Here is a 20,056-nt window from a genome sequence, read left to right on the forward strand (position 1 = left end):
TTTATAGATTCAAATTGTTAATATACTCTTACGCCACTTTAACGTGATTTTTTTTTCCTGTAATACAAGATTTGCATTTCCGTTTAAGGCTCACGAAACATTTTCACTCGATTTGCTTGCCGCAATGACAACGAATGGCCTGCAGGTGGCAGCCCAATACATTTAATATCCACCACCTGGGAAGTTGTGTGACACCCGATGCCGCTGGTTTTAGGTCAGCCAGGCAGGCGTAGCTTGATTTCTCTCCGACGTTTCATCGTGAACCTGAAATCCACCTCGAAAGACACATTAAATGATTTACGTTATGACACTGCTCCTCGCACAGCATGATTTGGGTGAATAATTTTAACTTCATACTGAGTGAGTCATAAAAAGAAGCTAACCTTTTAAAGTTTCCTAATGGATAATTGCTGGTCATGGGAAAATTAGGCGTAAGAAAAGAAAATCAGTATATATTGAAACTTCACACTCCCGTTGGCTCTCTTTGACGTCAGTTTTCATTTGGACCCGCCCGCTTGCTCAAGTGGCAGCGGTGAATGGTGAGAGATAATCCTCAGCTCCACACAGACACACACACACAGACACACACAGCAGCAGCAGGGCTGAGCAGCCTCTGGATCTGGATGCGGGCATCCTTGGATTTCGCTCTCAGCACGGGCCCACAGCACGGAAAACTTAACGGGACAACAATGGTGCTCGCCTCGGCGCCTGAATCCGTGGCTGCTGGTCGTTCAGGGGACCGGGAAATGCGGTCAATGTGACATTCACTTGCACGCTGGTGTTCGAGTTTATTGTTCTGGTCCTGTAGACGCAGAGCGGCGAAACCTGGGAGAGAAAGATGTTGAGCCGATTTATGAGTGGCAGCGTCAGGAATCTTGAGCGGGAATACAACTGCACGGTCAGGCTGCTGGACGACACGGAATATACGTGCACCATTCAGGTTAGTCACCTGTTTATTCACTCCGCAGCGCGCTGCGATTGTGTCTGACCTGGCAGACAGAAAAGCAAGTGTTTTATTAGGGGGGGTGGCAGCAAGTGCCTGAATGCCCCGCTGCTGCTCCTGCTCCTGCTGCTGCTGGTGTCAAGCAAGATAAATTAGACCTAAAATAGAAACGTGTAGTTATTTATTTTCGCCATCCCGAATAGGCTTGTGCAAACCTTTTTTCTCCCCCTTTCATGACCTACTATTACCTCAACCATCAGAGAATTCGGTCGTGGGATTAGAGACGTCAGGGAGCCTTGTAGTACAGACATAACTCAAGCTCGGGTTGAGTGGTTGCCAGAAGCTCACCATCCTCTTAAAGTAATGAATGAAAGCAGTTCCCCTCCCTCTGTATTATTATTATTATTATTATTATTATTATTATTATATCCTCTCCAAGCTTGAGAAGGGAGGCTGTTGGTAACGCTGTCCATGCAGTTTCCAGAAATGCACATACTGTATCCCATGAAACATGCTCACTCAGTTGCACAATGTGCCACTACACTGATAAAACCAAAGATGTGCCATGCGTTGTTGATGCAGGGTTGAATGTGATGATTAAATGTCTGCAGCTTCCCAGTGTGCACGAACGGCACATGTCCTCTTTTAAGAGGGATTTTCCAGAGCCCAAAACAAACGATTGATATTGTCAGCGCAGGCATATTTCTTTAAAAACTTAAAACAAGCCCAGGCCCTGATCATAATAAGTGTCTTTCCCTCCCTTTGGTCTCTCTCTACTCCCAGCATTGCTTTGATGATGGTGCAGTTTTATGTTCATGCTGATTTTAGTAGTAGGTGAGAGGGCCTGTCACTTCAATTACAAGACAGCAACTGCTCTGTTTGTGGATTCTGTGGAGTTGTGGTGAAGTGATGTAAGGAAACCCTGGGAGAATTCTCCTGATTAGTCAGCAACATGTAGACACACACACAGCAAAACCCTCATTGTTTAACCTGTAATGTGAACAACGAAACACTAATAAGACACGCGTGATTGTTGTCACTTTGGGGTCTGCTGTCACCAGCAGGCTACAGAGCCACCACTCCTCTTTCCCCCAGCGAGCAAGCGTGAAATGCAAACTGCAGCTACTATAGGATCGTGACTGTGTGCCCAGGTTGTAAACAGATCTGCATTTCTGCTTGGAGAGCTGAGCAAGACATGGAGCGGGGCCAGATGGACTGTGAAGCCAGCAGGTGTGCTGTTTGCAGCAGAGTCGTGTGGTCTAGGGGGCTGACGTCACCAGGGTGGAAAAGAGAAGAGTGGAGTGCAAGAGGAGAATGCTGTAGCTCTGCTGTGATTGTCTGGCATCCTGGTTATCTTTCTGCCTAACCTGGCCCGGGGAGGGACGAGTAAAATCCACCTGACTAGCCACATCAGTTTCATAACCCGCCAGGAAAACAAAAACAGGGTATGCAAACTAGCTCAGGCCATATACTCGCTGACCCTCTCTTTTACCTGATTTGTTTCCAATGCACTTTCAAACTTTTCAAAGGTTCCATATTTATATTTTTACCCTTCTTCCATTCTCTGGCATCCAATCAGGTGACATTAATTCAGTGGAGTGTAACCACCCCCATGGTGTCTGCATAATAAAACCACCTTCAGCAGAAATTAGAAGCACAAAGCAGGGCACCAAGGGCTTTCAGAAGAAGGGCAGGAAATGTGTCCGTCTTTTTAAAGAGGTGGCAGCTGTAATGCACGAACATAAGTTTTGCTTTAATGAATTATGGATCTTTCCACTATGTTTGGGGAAGGGAAAGTGAGCACATCTTATTAGACCGCCCTGTAAGACGAGTTCTTGTCTCCATGCAGGTTGATGGAAGTGCCTGAAATCCTCTTTGCCCTCAGGCTTTTTCTGCTCTGTGATTTTAATGTTGCCATGCAATGTTGCCACACAGAGTCAGCCTGAGAATTAGCTGCGACTCACATTTTTGTCATTTCCTGAGAATAAAAGATGAATCACATAAAAAAAATGTTGTATTATTTTTCAAGGACAGTGGGTGCGCCCACTGTAAAAAGAGAATATAATGTCATTTTTTTTACCTTCTACTGAAGCAAAACTCAAGCATTATTATCAGCTTACAGTCGTGTAGCTGATATTGCTTTCACACCATGAACCTGTGTGTGTGTGTGTGTGTGTGTGTGTGTGTGTGAGGAAATAACACTTGTCACTGAGAAAACAGATTTAGGTCCCAGCAATATTATGTCACCTTTAAAGGACATCACTGTAAAATACACCATGTGAAAAGGAACTTACACCCTCTTTCAGTTCTATGGTTTTATGATGAGGACATGATTAAAAAAAAAATCATCTGGTCCTAACAGTTTGAGAAGTGGGTAAAACCTACCTCCAATGAACAACCCCACAAGGAATATTAAACTGTGTCATTATATATTTAACAAATCTAATCCAAAATGCAGAAGCAGAATGTGAAAAGTTAAGTACATCCTTACTGTTTTCCATAAGAATTTAGGCAGTAAGTAGCAGCCAGGTGTTGCTAATCAAATGCACTTGATTAACTGATCATCAGCAAGAATGACCACCTTTTTAAAAGCAGAAGTTTTGTCAGTTTGCTGGTCTGAGGCGTTCAGGTGTGTGCTAACATTATACCAAAAAGGAAAGACATCAGCGATGAGCTTAGAGAAGCCATTGTTGCTCACCATCAGGTTTGGAAGGGTATTACTGGTAAGAGCATTTCTACACATGTTTGACGCCCATTATTCTACATTGAGAAAGATTATTCACAAGTGGTATACATTCAAGACAAGACAGTTGGCTATCCTCTCTGGATGTCCTGGGAAATTCCCCTAAAAGTCAGAGAAACTACAAAAAGGCTACATCTCAGACTTGACAGGGCTGAGTTAGCATGTTAAATCTTAAAGTTAATGACAGAAGAATTAGAAAACGACTGAAAAAAGATGGCTCTTCTCTCTACAACATGAAAGCACAGATTAGGTTTGCATCTAAAAGAACCACAAGACCTCTGGAACAATGTCCTTTGGGCAGACAAGAGCAAAGTGGACATATTTGGCCAAAATACATAGCACCATGTTTGGCAAAAACCAAACACAGCATGTCAACTGACAAGCACGGTGGTGGAGGGGTGATGATTTGGACTTGTTTTGCAGCCACAGGACCTGGGCACCTTGCAGTCATTGAGTCAACAATGAACTCATCAGTATACCAAGTATTCTAGAGCGTGAGGTAATCTGTCCAAAAGCCAAAGCTTGGCCATAATTTTGTCATGACAGTGATCTCAAGCTCTAAATCTACAGCTCAGTGACAGTCCATCTCAAAACACCATTGAAATTTCCTGAAATGGTGGGACGTTAAGAGAGTTGTGCATAAAGAAATACCCACAAACCTCAATGAACTGAAGCAATGTTGTAAAAAATAGTGGGCCAGTATTACTTCACTACAATCCGGGAGACTGAATCGATCCATCTTTAGTTTAGTGTCACGGGGGCTATCTCGTTTATCTTGGCTGTTAAAGAACAAAAAACACAAGCATATATCCATTAAGTTGTTATAGTATGAAAGGTCGGGACTGCTGTCCTGTCTACAGACAGGAAAGAGACAAATAGCCATGTACAATCACTTGGACCAATTTAGAATATTGAAACATGACTGATTTTGGACAGTCAGAGGAAGTCAAAGTACCTTAGGGTGCCGTAGCCATCCAGTACATTCAAACTCAGGTCCTCCATGCTGTAAGTGCACAGTGCTAACCACTGTGCTACCAGCGTGGCTATGAATTCAATTTTGTTTGTAGTTACAGTTTTGCAGAAGTCCATTGTTTACATTCTCTCCTTGCTGTCTTGTAGGCCACTTCTGGATCTGCAGATCTATCTGTGGTGGAGGCTGTGGGTTGACAGTCAGATGCACACTGTGGGCTAGGTCCCCTGAACAACCCCACCATCTTTATAGTTGAATTCTATTAAAGTTCAAGGAGTGCAGAAAAATGTGATTGCTTTTTTGGCACAGTGGAGCAACTCCACAACTCCTCCACTGATAAAGTAAATTATAGCTTATCTTCTTAGAAACCTATGCTTACCCTTGTTTTTCTAACAGCTGTTTTGTTATTTGAAACCACAGCCAGTCACTCACAGGCCAGTCTCAATTCTATCACTTACGAGAAAAAAATATGCTAAGAAAATAAAGAGTTTGCTGAAGTTTTATATTCTTTAACCAAAACGAATACAAAGTGAATACAATCAATCCTCTGGAAGTTTTCCTGAGATTTGCTGACATCTTGCTGAGGAGGCTGCAGGGGGGATGGTAGCCTTATTGAGGGTGCTTCACTTTGAAACACAGTGCCAGCAGCTCAGCTGTTGCTACGGGGACTCCACAGTTACTCTAACAAAATGTGAGATCACTCAGTGGTCAGGATTCCTCTTCCAAAAGGCCACAGACAAAGATGTAGCCGTTAGCACTTACAGGAAGGTAATTTATTCCCTGAGTGCTCCCAGAGGACCCTAGTGGTGATTTGACTGTTGTCATGTTTGTCTACAACAGGACTATCATGGGACTGCTCCACTGATGCACATTTACTCTTGTTTAGATATTTTATGAAGTCTAAAAGGAATAAAATGGTTTTATTGATCTCCATATTGTTAATATCTTTGGCACGTGTTCAAATGCAGTAGCTGATTTTATGCACCTGTTTTTGTTTAAACATGTTTGTCAGTAATAAAATTAATTGATGAATTGGTCACTGTTGTGTTTTAGTGGGACAAGTCAATAATTCTGCTGCGGGAAAAAAGTCTGAATTAGAACAATAAAATCCAACTTTTAATTTACTAATAATGAACAGAGTTATAGAATGTAAATAAACATACTGACTTATTGTTTATACTGGTTTGAACAGGCATTTGTTACCATATGTTTAATGGATATATTCTTGTGAAATGGTGGGATGTAAAGAGAGCTGTGCATAAACGAATGCCCAATAGCTTGTGGTTTGTTATATTAATTTAAAAATGTTTCAGATAAAAAAAACAAATAGTCAGGATAAGTTAATCTCAAGTCAAAATCTTCACTGGGGAATGCGGCTAGCTCGAAAACAAATGTTTATTTGCAGCAAGGGGTGGACAATATAGCTTTCTGATAGAAAAAGATACTAAACAGTGGATTATTAATGCTTCCATCCAGCTTCATTTACAAGTGTAAGTAAATAGAGAGAATATTCCATCCTCCTTTTCCAATGAGCGGTTGTCACTAATGACACACTTCCTAATTTGAAGTGTGAGTCTACTGAAACAGTGCCAGCAGCACTATGCAATAATAGTGCCACAGCTTTATATGCAGTGACCCAGCATGTATAAGGTAGAAGCACAAGGGAGTGTCTAGGGAGTGTTCTCTCTGGGTATTTCAAGTAAAAGTGTAAAATAACTGGTTAGCACTTCATGCACTTAACAATAACTAAAGTAACTAAAGTAACTAAACTTTGTAACTGATTCTGATTAGGCCAAGCTTTTTAACCAGCTGCTTATGGCCCTGCTTTTCCACCATGGAAACACATCGGTAATGTGCATCCACTGTTTGCACTTGCTGTTCTATGGAATACGAGTAACAAGTCCAACTAGTTCTCCAGCAACATTTGGTTGCTCTTTAGATTCGGGTTTCACCTCACCTGCTGCTAGCATCTCCCTGTTTGTAGCCTGGTTTTACTCTATTTCACCTTCAGCTGTAAAATGTTTCTTGCATATTTTTTGTGCTTTGTTGGAAGTTGTTGAAATACCAAACCTCCTAAATTGTAGCCGGGAGATGAGATGTTGCTCTTGCTCTCAGACATGCCTGGGCTTGTCCTGTTGCACAGAACATAGATTCATGGCATTGCTATTGCAATGACATCACAATATGATATTTTTATATCATGCAAAAATGGATCACATATTATACAATATGGCATAAAACTATTCACAGGTAATATGGTTTAAGTTATCCAGCACGAAAACACCGTGTGGAGCTTTTGTGTTCTTCCTGTGCCTGTGCCTCGGTTCCCTCCGAGTACTAAGGCTTCTTCTCACAGCCCAAAAACCTGCTTTTTAGGTTAACTAGTGATTCCAAACTGGCCTTGGGTGTGAATGTGAGTCTGAATGGTTATTTGTTTCTGTGTGCTTGCCCTTTGACAGACTGGCGACCTTTTCAGTGTGTACCCCGCTTCTCGCCCTGTGACAGCTGGGATGGACTCCAGCCCCAGAGCGACCCTGAGCTGGATAAGCAGAAATAAATGGATGGATGGTGTGAAAACTCAGTGATCTGTGATGGCTGCGGTTCTGTCTCTTGACTGACTTTACATTGTGAGGACCCTCAGAAGTGTCCAGCCCAGGCTTAAATACACACAGAACCTGTGTATTAAATGCCAGAGTTGAAAGAGTGCATATGTCTGCGTGCTCAGATCTCATAGAGGCTGACACTGTTGCAATACGTCATATAAATCATTAAAATCTCTGCTAGATCTAAGTGTTTCATGAGATGTAATCTGTCATTTGTGTTTACCACCATCGGTGCACGCCAGTGTCATGATTGGCTGAACAGATTACCTCGCTATAGTGTCTGTCTTCCAAGCAAAGCAGGGCAGTCTACAGTCTGCTTGCTGAGGATATGATACGTGGAAGCAGCTTCTTTTCAGTCACACTTTATGAGTGAGTTTTTGCTGATAATGAAAGAGCTGGTGCGTTGTGTAAAGACTGCAAAGGACCATTGCTCCGTTGGTACCCTCTGGATGAGGTCTTTGTCTTTCATTGCTGTTTCACACACGGCTCAGGTGCCCCAGCAGAGTGTTACAGTACATGGATATTAAACTTAGCCTGACCTGCATTGGCTTGCTGGGATACATGAAAGAGCGTAGCAGAAGACAAGATGCCAGAAGCTTCTTTTGCTACACACTCATTGAAACATGAGCTCACACACATGAGCAGTTTATGCTTTCTTATAATTGTCAACAGGCCGCTAAATGTGGGTGTAAAGCCTGTTTGGGTCGGTCTAACCAAATGGCTTTCTTATATTCCCCAGTGTCTCTTTGTGTGTGTGTGTGTGTGTGGGGTGGGGGTCTGAATGGAGAGCAGGGAGGCAGTCTGTCAGTGTGTCAGGAGCAGTCTGCTGCCTTTGTGTTGTCTGGGATGCATTGTGTGACAAAGAGAAACAGAGAGGGGGCTCGAGGTTGTGCTCCACCTGAAAGCATGAATATTAAAACACACTACCACAGCAATATATCCTCGTGGTGACTGGTCTGCTAATGAGAGAAGTGGACGAGAGCGGAGCAGCTAATGATCCCATTCCCCTCTCAGGATTAGGTTCACTTTAAAGGGAGATGGCCTACAGCTATATTAATGCAAACAGATTGCACAGCTTGTTACTTTGATTTACATACTTCACTGGCCTCATTAATGAAATAGTTTGGTGCAAGAAACTCTTGGTAGAGACTGTGAATTCGAGAGCCTTGGAATATTTACAAGGGGGGAAACAAAGCTTTGATCAATTACAGATAGGGAAGGATGTTTGTAACCTGCAGTCATGACTGAACAGGAATGATGCACCACCACCACCACAAGCCTTGGAACTAATCAGATAAGCAGTCACTTCAAGCAGTGACCTTAAAAAAATGTGCAAGTGCAATATATAATCAAACTGAATTTTAATTGCAATGTTGTAGCAGGCAGGCTTGGGATTTACTGGAGGAGGACAGCAACCTTAATATTTGGATATTGGGTTATCTTTTGTAATGAGAGGGATTTTTTGGGGGGGTGAGAGTTGTGTTGTGTAACTGCCCTCTTGTTTTTGTTCTGGGGCCACTACATGCGCAACCACAACTTTGCAAATAGCTGCAAAGGGTATACAAAATGAGATTTTATTAATTTTGCAGGGATTTCACTTAGGACAGAACAGGTTTGAAAATTTTTAATTGAAATTCAGAATCTCTCTATAATTGGAACTGGAGCTGTCTTGGATTACTTCTGAAAGTTCAGTTAAGCACGTTGCAGAATGCTGCTTCCCATACTCAGGCTTTATTTGTTGTCCTCTCTGCCATGCTTGCTTCATGCTTTCTCTTCATTGCCCTGCTCCTGTTTGTCTTTGGGCCTCAGGGCTCTCTGCTGTATGAGAGAATCAGCCTTTGTCTCACTCTGTACTTCAAGGCCCTGTGCCTCTGCAGACTAATGAGGAAGTGCAGGGACAGGACTCAGACTACTACAATGCAAGTAAAATTAGCACACTGTTGCTTTTTGACTTGGGTTGCACAACCACAAGTAAAAATGTTTAGTATTCTGCAGTAAATTCTTTGCATTTAAATATATATATTGTCTGCACATTTTAACAGAACATAATATAGTCGGTCTTTGTCAGGACAACCGTTATTCTACTTGTGAGTGATCTCCTCTCCAGTACAAAAGTTGCTTTGTGATGGAGATTTATACCAGAGTGGGTGTCATCAGCATATAGGTCAGGTGCTGAGCTTAAATCAGATGTGATCTGACAGCCGTGACAGTTTTCTGTTGGCCGACCAGCCAACAAAACAGTAAAAATACAGCCAGAGCAGAACATGGACAATATGGTAGTGATTAGTTTACTCTTCAGCTCTTAGTTCAGTATTCATCGTACTCAAGATTGATGTGTTACAAAGGAGCATGTTTGTCATTTTTCTCATCTTCCACATTTCTCCCCATGACCCTCTGTGTCTCTTTTTTTTCATCCTGACCTCATCTGCTCCACAGGTCACCTCTTTCTCTCTATGTCATCGGGCTTGTGGTTCAGCTTCACACCGTCTCACTGCAGGATTTTTATGAGCTAATGATTGCCGTTCCTTCCCTCCGTTCTTCATCTCACCTTGCCTCCATCATTGTGTCTTAGTTGTCTTATTTGTCTCCTCAGCAGATTTACGTACTTGCTGTGCTCTGTGAGGTCTCGTCTCTGTAATGTGTTGATTTGCTGTCGTTGTTCTGAGGGGCATAGCAAGGACTAGTTTATTTTTTTGTCCAGCTGTGTGATTGCATGTGTGCCTAAAATGCTGTCATTCAAGTAAACAAGAAAACATCAACAAAAAAACACGATTTGATTATCTGACTAGAAATGGTATCATTTACAGTACTGGGGAAAAATCTTGGGCCACCACTCACTTCTTGATATTGTTCGACGATTTCTAAACTTTAGTGAACAGTAGATGACTCAGTTGAAGGGCCAGGTACATCTCTCAGGTCCTGTGTCAGACCTTTGCTTAATTTTTGTCCTATTTCTTAATGACATGACTTTTCATTTCAGTTCATTTGCTGTAGTTCTTTAAGGCCTGTCACTTGCTCACATTAACCTTTTAGGACAGATATATGTCAAGTTTTCAGCTAAAAGCTTTTTGGGAATCACCTTTTCTGTGCAAAAATTGTTTTATGCCTGTCAAACTGTGTTATCTTTGACATTTTTCATATATTCTGCTAAAGAAACAGGAACAAATAGTTTGTTTTCTTACAGCAGGCTGCTGCTAACAAAGTGCCTACAGAAACAATTTAAAATTGGTTCTTTGCTGCTGTCCAAAGAAAAACTATGAAAAACCATCAGAAAGCCTGGAGAAGCATTGCTCAAGGCCACTATAAAAATTACAAGAAAGTCTGGCTCCTTGGAAGCGAAATGTAATGAAGCAAAGAGTGGGTCAAGACTACTGCACAGCACTGTAATGCAGTTTACTGGTTTTGTGTTTTCAGTACAAGGGCCAAGGATGACTTCCTGTTTTTCCAAGTTAATGTAAATTTTTTGTAATTCAGAAAGCTCATTTCAAGGATCCTGGCCCCTGGAATATAGCTCCAGAAAACTGAAGTATTACTTAACACGTACTAATTTGAGAGGAGGGATGACTTTGCTTTGTCACATATAATGTATTCAAGAGCTGGAATGTTTATCTTACCGTCTCGTAATGCATTTTCAGACAGTATTCATACACTGCAAATGTGTGGCATCAGTGCGCATTTTGTAAATGGTTCTGTTCACGCAGTTTTTCAGATATTGAGTTTTGTATAAAGAAATCATGAGTACGAATGTTTCAAGCAATATTTTGTGAGAGTTTCTGAAATCTGAGACATTACTGGCATCCTGAGATTCGATGCACAGCATTTGCCAAGAGTCTGTGTGATTAACAAGGAGCATACTGTGTCAGGTGCCTCTGAATGCACAACCCAGCTACTACCCACTGCAGCTGGAAAAGATTAAACATTTTTCCGATTCCGCAGAGTAACTATTGCCAGACTGGAATAACTGTGAATGGGTAACCTGGGATTCATGATCTAAGTATTTATCTGTCCGTACCAGAGATTGTTTAAAAAAAAAAAGAAAGGAAAAAAAAAGAAAGAAAAAAAAATATGGATAGGCCTACAAGTGAAGCAAATGTGGAATGCCTCACATGTGTATTCTGTCTAATGGAAGCAGAGGGTGACTGCTCTGGCTGCAAAACACTGAAGTGTTGAAGTCTATTTAAGAAATACTTCTCACTTGATTTATAACATCAGGACACATTTTCCCAAGCGGTTCTTCTTATTAATTGTTAGTTTTACATCTTAAGTAAGGCCTCATCACACCAGTCACACAGATGTAGAAATGGGTCATTAGGGACAAATTTGTATTTATCTGGTTTGGTGAGTGGTTGCTCATTGTTACTTATTGTTATGGAGAGGGGTTGCAAAAATGGTTCTGCACCAAAAACATCCTTGTTATTGCTTTGGTGGCCAGCAGATTGCTGCGGCTGAGTATAGTTAGCATGGATCACGCCGACTTGTCTGCAAACACATGCCAGATACTTTCTGAGTGGTAATAAAACCTGAAAAAGCGTGATGCAAACTAAAAACAGAGAGCGCTCTCACTGAAAGAAAGGGGAAAAAAAGCCTTACTATACTAAAATCAACATATCTTGATGACTGTTTCTGGGTGTCAATTCTCTCATTGAACTATGGATGACTGAGGCAATCTGCTATTGACCAAAGCAATTGCGTATCACCTAGCAGCAGCCAGCAACCTCCAGCAACCACTTGCTGACTGGTTGGCAAATACACATTTTTCCCTCTCAACTTGCGCTTGCCTGGGAATCGCCAACCAGTCTGTAGGCCTGTGTGACGGGGACCAAAAGTGAAACAGAGTAAAATTCATTTCTTAATCCAACAGAATCAGAAGCAGTCTTTGCTTGTGACACAGCCAATGTTTGCAAATAATTGCTTTCTAATGTAATTCATCTGCAGATAAATTGCCAACATGCTGCCCTCAGTCTGAATGAACAAAACGATACTATTGACATTAATTTATTATATGAAATGGTGAATGAATTGCAGCACTTTGTCCCTAGTCACAGCAGCAGTGGTCGGCAGAGTGTGTTTTACAGTTTTGTTTCGTTTACCAGGAAGAAGGCGGCTGATCTTGTGCGTCATAATGAAAGTGGTCATTAAGGGAAAAACCATCTGCACTCCCGCCAAACAGTGTGTAGCTCTCAGAGAAATACACGATCCTGTCATCATCCTGCAGACGTGGCTGGGTGCCTGTAATGAGGGCTACTTGAGCTGCACTTAGGGAGTGCAGGGTCTGTTTATTCTGATATCCTCTCCCTTAGTGTCTTTTATCTGTCTGCGAGTGACAATATACGCTTTCTGTCAGATGTGCGATGACATACAGTTGATGAAAATAACAAAGATAGAGTAGGAGAGCTTTGAGCCAGCTGTGTCCAGCGGTGCAGGAAGACGCTGAGATGAGGGTTGTTTTTGGCGTTTAGAGTTGAAAATTTACACTTTCAGTGTTTAATTCGTCCTTGTCTAATTTTCCACCCACTCTGGATAATTTTCCTCGAGAGAAAGAATTTTCTTTTCCAGTGGGTAGTTCGATGACAGAGTTGCTTTATGAGCGTCATTATTTTTCTGGATTGTGTTTGCATTGTTTGGGTTAGCATTTGTACATCATATTTACACATCATATTTACACGACACATCACTGATCTGTCAATATTTTAGTCCATCTTAGGATCAAATAAAGGCCTGGGTGGCTCCTGTTGTTCCACATGTGTCAGGGACTGCAGATTACACGGACAGCTATTCATGCATGCAATCAGTCTCTTTTTTCCTTTGTGTGTGTGTCAGCGCAGCAGTCAGAAAAGATGAGCGTCTCTGGAGAGGAGATAGATGAACACACACAGGAGGACAAAGAGGCTGGCCAATGAAAATACACAACAACCCCAACACACAAAGACAGCTGTCCAGTGCAGGTTCTGGTTCAATTCAGCAAATGTGTTTTCATTAAAAGCAGCAACAGTACTGCAGTGTTTGCCATTAAAAGGCTGCTCTGTCTAGTTGTAAGAATATTTATTTCCTAATCGTTATAACTGAGATTAAACCTCCTCCCATTACACTGCTTAGTTTGTTTTCTGTTAGCTTTCTAACAGTACTACATGCCCTGATGTCACCCAGTCCCTGTTAATGTGCATTTTTGCTACCGATTATATTCATCACTCCTTAGATTGTCATTATTTTTAAATTAATATTCATGGGCATGTTTCACAAATTTGTGGCATTTTATTAAAAATAAGTGATGGTTTATTTAAAAAGTAATTAGCAAAATAATAAAAACAAGCAAAAGGTTAAACCAAAAAGTAACAGGTGGGACAAAAAATACAGGGAGCAGGCAGAGACACTTATCAGGAACAAAAAGCATAAGCAATGGGTTTGATCCTATTTTGCCCCCTGAACTGCTTTCATGTTTTACAGCGTTGATATTGTCTGATTTCTGAATCACCAAATATTGGTATCGGTCTTAAAAATCCTGTGTCTGTCAGGAACTACTTGGTATTACTTGGTAATCGATTTTCTATCACAGAGAGCATCACAAAGAAAAATACGTGACATCAACTTTGTCCCATTATGTCTCTACATTACTCCAGTGCAGTGCATTTCCGAGTCATATATTGAGTTTGATTAGCTGACAAAGCTGGAACGAGCTCTGAGACTGCAGCAACAACTGCTGCCTGTCACAGTGAATTTGCCTGTTTTCTTTTTCCCTCTGCAAACAGCTGGTAGAAATCAGTTAAGGAAAAAGACGTTCTCATTATTTCCGGTTCATTAGTTGTGTGTCTTGCTATAATAGACAACAAGCCAGGATCAGTATATGCCATTTGTCTGTCTTTGTCTGTCGCTCACTATGGTAGAGTCAGTTAAAAGCACCGTTTTGTTAGGTTCAGAAAATGTCATGGTGTGCCCTGTAATGTATGTAAGTATGTAACGAGAAACCATCCTCAGAGCTGTCACATTAGAAACATGTTAGTGCTAAACGCTTGCACTGCCGTCCTGAGGAAAATGGGTTTTCAGGACAAGTAGTAGGCTCCTAGTGATAAGGGTTTCATGTTTAGCTCTTGTGCATATGATCTTCAGTGTGTGCGTTTCTCTGGGGATGTTTGTTCCATTATTACTGACTGAACTGATGTTTTCTGCGATTTCCTGGTAAAACTAGATATGGGCCTTGTTTTATTATTGTTGTTGTTATTTCTTTGCTTTCTAAAAAAAATCTTGAGAACTCTAAACTGACTGTATACAAGCTATCACATGTGTCACTGGAGGAGTGGGTATGAAATAATTGTACCTGATATCTGGAGTTCTTACAGAGAAAAATGTGAGACATAAACAGTACTGAAGCTGTTCATGTGTTCAGTCTAGACCAGCTATGAACTCTTACGTGCCTCACTCTGTTAATGAATCAGTCTGATAATAAAGCCTAAGAAGTAATAAAAGAAAATAAATAACCTGCAATAATAAACATTTTAAGATGAATTAATGAAAAAACATCAAAGAAGTAACTTTGAATTTGTAATGGGCCAGAATACGAGTACATCAAATAAAACTGAGGACAATGAAATAATAATAAATGTGAATTAAAAAATAAAGAAAGGCTAGATGAAACAAATGGAAAAAGACACATGCGTCATAATATAGAATAATGTGCACAATCGTGAAAAAGCTACAATCACTGAATAAAATTACTTACAGAAGTTGTTAAATATTAATACTGGTATGAAACATAGACTCTGTATACACATGGCCACTTCATTAGGTGCACCTTAATAGTACCAAGTTGCCTTTATTCTTTATGACACAGATTTGACAAGGTTCTGGAAACACAGGCAGGCTGTGGTGTTTTAACAATGTTCAGTTGGTACTACGGGGCCCAAAGTGTGCCAAGAATATATTCCTACAGATTTATGCCACCATCACCACACTGAACTGCTGCTACAAAGCAGGATGGATCCATCCTTTCATGTTGCTTTATCAAAATTCTGATCCTACCATCCAAATTTCGCAGCAGAAATTGAGGCTCATCAGACCAAGCTCAGGTTTCCTGTTTTTGGCTGTCACCCAGTGTGGTTTTCTACTACTATATCCTATCTGCTTTAAGGTTCCTCATCCTGTTCCATCAGACATGCTCTTCTGCATACTTTGGTTTTACTTACTGATTATTTAAGTTGCTGTTGCCCTCCTACAGGCTCAAAGCAGTCTGAATATACAAAGAATATGCATTTTTGGGGGGGTACATTGCCTCTTCAAGAGTTTGTGCACAAAAAATGAGGAAATGGCTTTAGCTTTTAGTGGCAGCTCTCTCTTTGTTCCGACTTAGAAGACAGACAGAGGTGTGCCATATGGTAGCAGAATAGCAGTCTGGAGGGCACTATTTAAACAGTGGTGCTATCCTCTCAATATGTGGGGTTTGCAGAAATCCCCCACTACCCCAAGGGTGGGAGACAGGTGCCATTGAGGGAAATAAAGAACAGTTTGCACAGCTACACAGACTGTGCATCTCCCCTCCTATAAAGGGATGAGAAAGTGCTACAGTATTATGAGGAGAGAAAACATTTGTAGTGCTTCCGATACTACCAGCTAAAAAAACCTTACATGTTGCAATACTTTGCATAAATATGCAGCTTTGTTTGTCTTTAAAGGGTCTTTAATGGTTTTTCCTATTCCACAGGCTTCCCTCTTGCCCATTTCTCATAATAACAGTCCATTGGAAAGCAATTAGGGGTGAATCTTTTTAATCAATTTGGTGATCAATAGATATCCTGTGGACTGATGATGCTACAGTCTGGTTTGTGGTGAGCTTAGCTATTTTTAGCCACAGTCATTCCTGTGCAGGTTTGAAGAGTAAACTCAACAGAAGAGATGGCCTTGGCACCCCCCAGCCCACATGGTGCCTCAAGCACAAAGGCCATGAATCATGAAAAACATCTGCAACTATCAATATCCAACCTGTCGGTGCCCTGAGCACAAGCGCTCTGGGAAAATTCACTCATATATCTTGGATTGATTGAATTGTTCATACTATGCTGGTGTTTGATTCTCTTTCAAGATAAAGGTATCCAAGAAAATTTTTACCAGGTTATATAACACGTAGCCTATGGCCTCCTTCTCTGATGAATGACACAAAGCGGGTGCACATGCTGCAGGGATGATTGTGACATAATATGAACAGCACGATTGTGATCTAAAGAAACAAGCTGCAAATAAGAAACGCCAAGTGGAGTTACAAGTCCAGCAAAATGGAAAATGTTCAGGCGGCGTTGGAAACGAGCTGAAAATATTTACTACACTCAACCTGCTGCTAATCGCAAGTCTTTTGTTGCTTAGTTTAATTGCTGCGCTTTTATGTTTACTTTACTTGAATTACAGTGGAGTTTGGTCGTTCAGACATTTACAAGAATAGATACAAGCTATTTTAAACTGGCAAAGCTAACGCTTTTCCGTAGGTACTGTAAACAGACGAAGAGCCGCCGAAAACAGGAGTCAAAGCCCTTGTGTGTGTTAGAGCTTTTGGACACCAGAGTTAAGTTGATTGTTGTACACACACTCAGTAGTTAGATCTTTTGTAATACTGCGATGAAGTGATATTTCTGTAAAGAAGACTGCTTCTGATGCATCTTGTTTTATTATCATCGCACAGCTGTTTTACAGGCATTGTGGCACCACCCCTAGACCTGACTAGTAGTACCGAGGTTTATTTATTTCATTGCTTGCACCTTCTCTCTTTCTCTTCTTGAACAGGAGGGAGTCAGATTTCCCTCCTGAATGAATTACTGAGTTTAGCTGGCTCAATGACCACTGCTCTGACTGCCACCTCCTTTGGGCTTTCCTGAAAGGCTTCTCTATACTATGCTAGGCTTTAACTGGCCTCTATAATTAATGAGGGTAACTAACTGTGGTAGGAGTGCTTTATAGAAAGCCCCTAGGTAGAAGTCTCCTTCAGGACATCCTATTACTAGCCCTTTCCTGTTGTTTCTGGCTTGGTAATGTTGTTGTGTAGTCACAATTAAGGCTAAGGAGTGAGGTAGCCTGTAGGAAAGACGGCTGTACATGAAGCTTTGATTATGCTCCAAGTACATTTACTTTCATTAATATACTGATTATTGATATTTATTCCATGATACAGTTTCCATCCCTCAATCACTAATCTGTATTATCGGTGACACTTTATAAAAAGTTTCTGCCCTTGCTCTTTTTGAGATTTTATTATTAAAAAAACAGTAGAATGTGTTTAAAAGTTACCATTTCAGCCACCAGGGACTGCATGTAATAGATGATGTGGTTTCTTTCCTGTTAGTTTGCATTAATTACGTAATTGCCTCAGCTAGACTGTGCCTTAAAGTTGCGAGTGGCTGAATAATAGATGAAGGATATGAATTATGTATTGGGCACTGAATACTGAGGATGTTGCTTATTAAGATATCACTGCATTTTAGTAGGAAACAGTGCTGGCTGCATTAATGAAACTAAATTAGTGTCACTTTGCCATGACCAAGGCTGATTACTGCTAATTGAGCAGAAATCAGCATATTGCCTATCTGTAACATTGAACTGACTTGTAACCTTTTAGTGCGGTGTGAACTCAGTGGTAGTGTTTGAGTCTTTGCCAAGACGTTGTCCTTCTGTGAATGGTGCAGTAATTACCACCCAGCTGTCAGGCCCTGTTGACTCTGTGAATGTTGGCCAGACTCTGCAGTCAATATTTCACTGCCCATTTCATTCAGTGCAAACATCACCTTGGTTTAATGCAAGTGTTTTCATTGTCATGGAAAGTGCTCACTATCTACACAAATAAGTATTGCTTGCTCATATTGTGATCCATCACTTCTTTGTGCCGCTTGCTTCTTTCTTTTCTTTTTTTAAGTTTTTGTGGACTTCAGGGTCAGTTTTAACCTCAGGATTTGTCTATTGTTTCCATGCATTTTAGAAACTAGAAGCAGGCTTTTTATTGGCTGTTATGCCACTCAGTGGAGTTACCCTGTAGCATCCAGCTGATTTTCCTCTGGCTGTTGCTGGCAGGATCTTCTAATGAGACCAAGTGCACACGCTCTTCAGCTCTGACTGACTGTAACTACAGTGCTCCTCTGCCCTGTAATAGCCAAGCCAATATGAAGATCATGCTGTTAAGAAAGCTGCATGATTGAATATATTTTCATAAAGGCTGAGCAGGGCCTTTTCTGTGGCAGTGGTAGCCAAAGCCCATTTGTTGTTTTTCTAATCTTTTGAATCATCCAGCATGCCAAGCATGTACAATTTTTCACAAACAAAATTGCTATGCTAATAATGCTAATGCTATAGGATCATTATCAAGGGTATCATAAAAAGAAAATAGGCGAAATACAACCAGGTGATCTTTGGATATATATTAGAATCTCTGTTTACTGGTGCATGTGTTGCTAAGCAAATCAAATTCCCAATTTCTCAGTTTGTGTTAATACCGTGCACGACTTCAATTCTATGCAGGTGGCACAAAATCACAACTTCACTAATGTCATATCAGGGTAATTACATTATTGTACAGATAAACTTGAGTTTGCCTCTGAGCAAGCTTGATGACTGTGGGAAGGACATCTCTGATAGATGCAGGCTCTGCCTCGCCGGGATAAGAAATTGAGTCTCTTTGTTAATTCTCTCGCGTTGTGACTCAAAGTGTTACACTTTAATCATTATATTTACACCACGGGTGTATAAAAACATTAGATGGAAACTTGGTAGTCTATCCATTCTGGTTAAAACTGTTTAGCAACCGCAAAATCATTGCTGAAAGGGTGTCTTCAGTTTCTTTAATGCATTTGCATTAGATATCCTTCTCCAGCTTGGCTCAGTTGCCTGCTGGGCCACATGACTCACATAGAAGAATAACATTACATTTTTAATGTGATCAGCAAGAAGTCTTTATAATAAGTATCTTTATAATAAATAAAGGTGGATAAAGCTTTCTGGACTTTACACTGACATATAGAGACCTGTGTGAGAGAATCAGTTCACTTGGTGATGGGAAAATGTAATAATTAGTCTTACTATTGAGAATACTGAGTCAAACAGACTGATTCAGTGATTTCAGTGATTTGCAGTGACGTGCTCACACATTTAAACAGAAGCACTGCTTCTTCTTAGGCCACGAGTTCTTTATGAATTCTTTATTGTTTCAACAACAGTTTACACCTGTACTTTTTTTCCCACCTTTAAATAGTCTGCTCCTTTTCTCTAAAAACCTGGCCTGCTAATTACCTCGCAACATATCATTTACTATTCAAAAATAGGACTCCCTACAAGACTCCTTACTACCTACAGTTCTGGTTATAATTTCCTCCGAGGCTTTCTTTGGCCCAGGGATGCTTGGCAGTAAAACATACTGCTCATTGCATTTGTCTCTCAGGACAGTGGTTGGCATATTGCACTGTGGTGACAGATATTAGTGGTATCGATTGGGCAATGGTAATCCTTTTTAATTTTAAACATGACTATTAAGAACTATTACAGGCCTGTGTTGAAGGTTAACAAGCCAGTCAAGAAGACTGTGCAGGCTCTTTAACCGGCTCGGTACACCATGATCTTGCAGCTAATACTGTATTGAATCTGGCAGTAATATGCTGTATTGCACCAACCAGTGAATCATTAGTATATAAATGCTCGGAGACCTACATAATTGGGAAGATGACAGATGGAGGAAAATGAAGGCCAATGCTAAAGTGCTTTGTAAATCTTGTCAGTGTTGCTATGCCGAGTGTGGGCGCTGAAGGTCGTTTGTCAAGGTTATGGCCTGATGAGTCACC

At 40.9% G+C, this 20,056-nt stretch overlaps 1 protein-coding gene across 4 annotated transcripts in view; it reads left to right on the top strand.

The window, feature by feature from the left end:
* The first annotated feature begins 297 nt into the window (after window positions 1-297).
* The window catches only part of frmd5a (FERM domain containing 5a), a 66,751-nt gene continuing 46,992 nt past the window's right edge, over window positions 298-20,056 (top strand). The window contains exon 1 of one of the 4 annotated variants that reach the window (XM_025908619.1): window positions 298-940. In XM_025908619.1, the coding sequence (XP_025764404.1) occupies window positions 839-940 (102 nt within the window). In that variant the 5' untranslated portion in view covers window positions 298-838. The remainder of the gene's footprint in view (window positions 941-20,056) is intronic. The other 3 variants (XM_025908618.1, XM_025908617.1, XM_025908616.1) reach the window with 3 other exon arrangements.

Source organism: Oreochromis niloticus, linkage group LG7, assembly GCF_001858045.2.
Source record: "Oreochromis niloticus isolate F11D_XX linkage group LG7, O_niloticus_UMD_NMBU, whole genome shotgun sequence".
NCBI classification, from domain to species: domain Eukaryota; kingdom Metazoa; phylum Chordata; class Actinopteri; order Cichliformes; family Cichlidae; genus Oreochromis; species Oreochromis niloticus.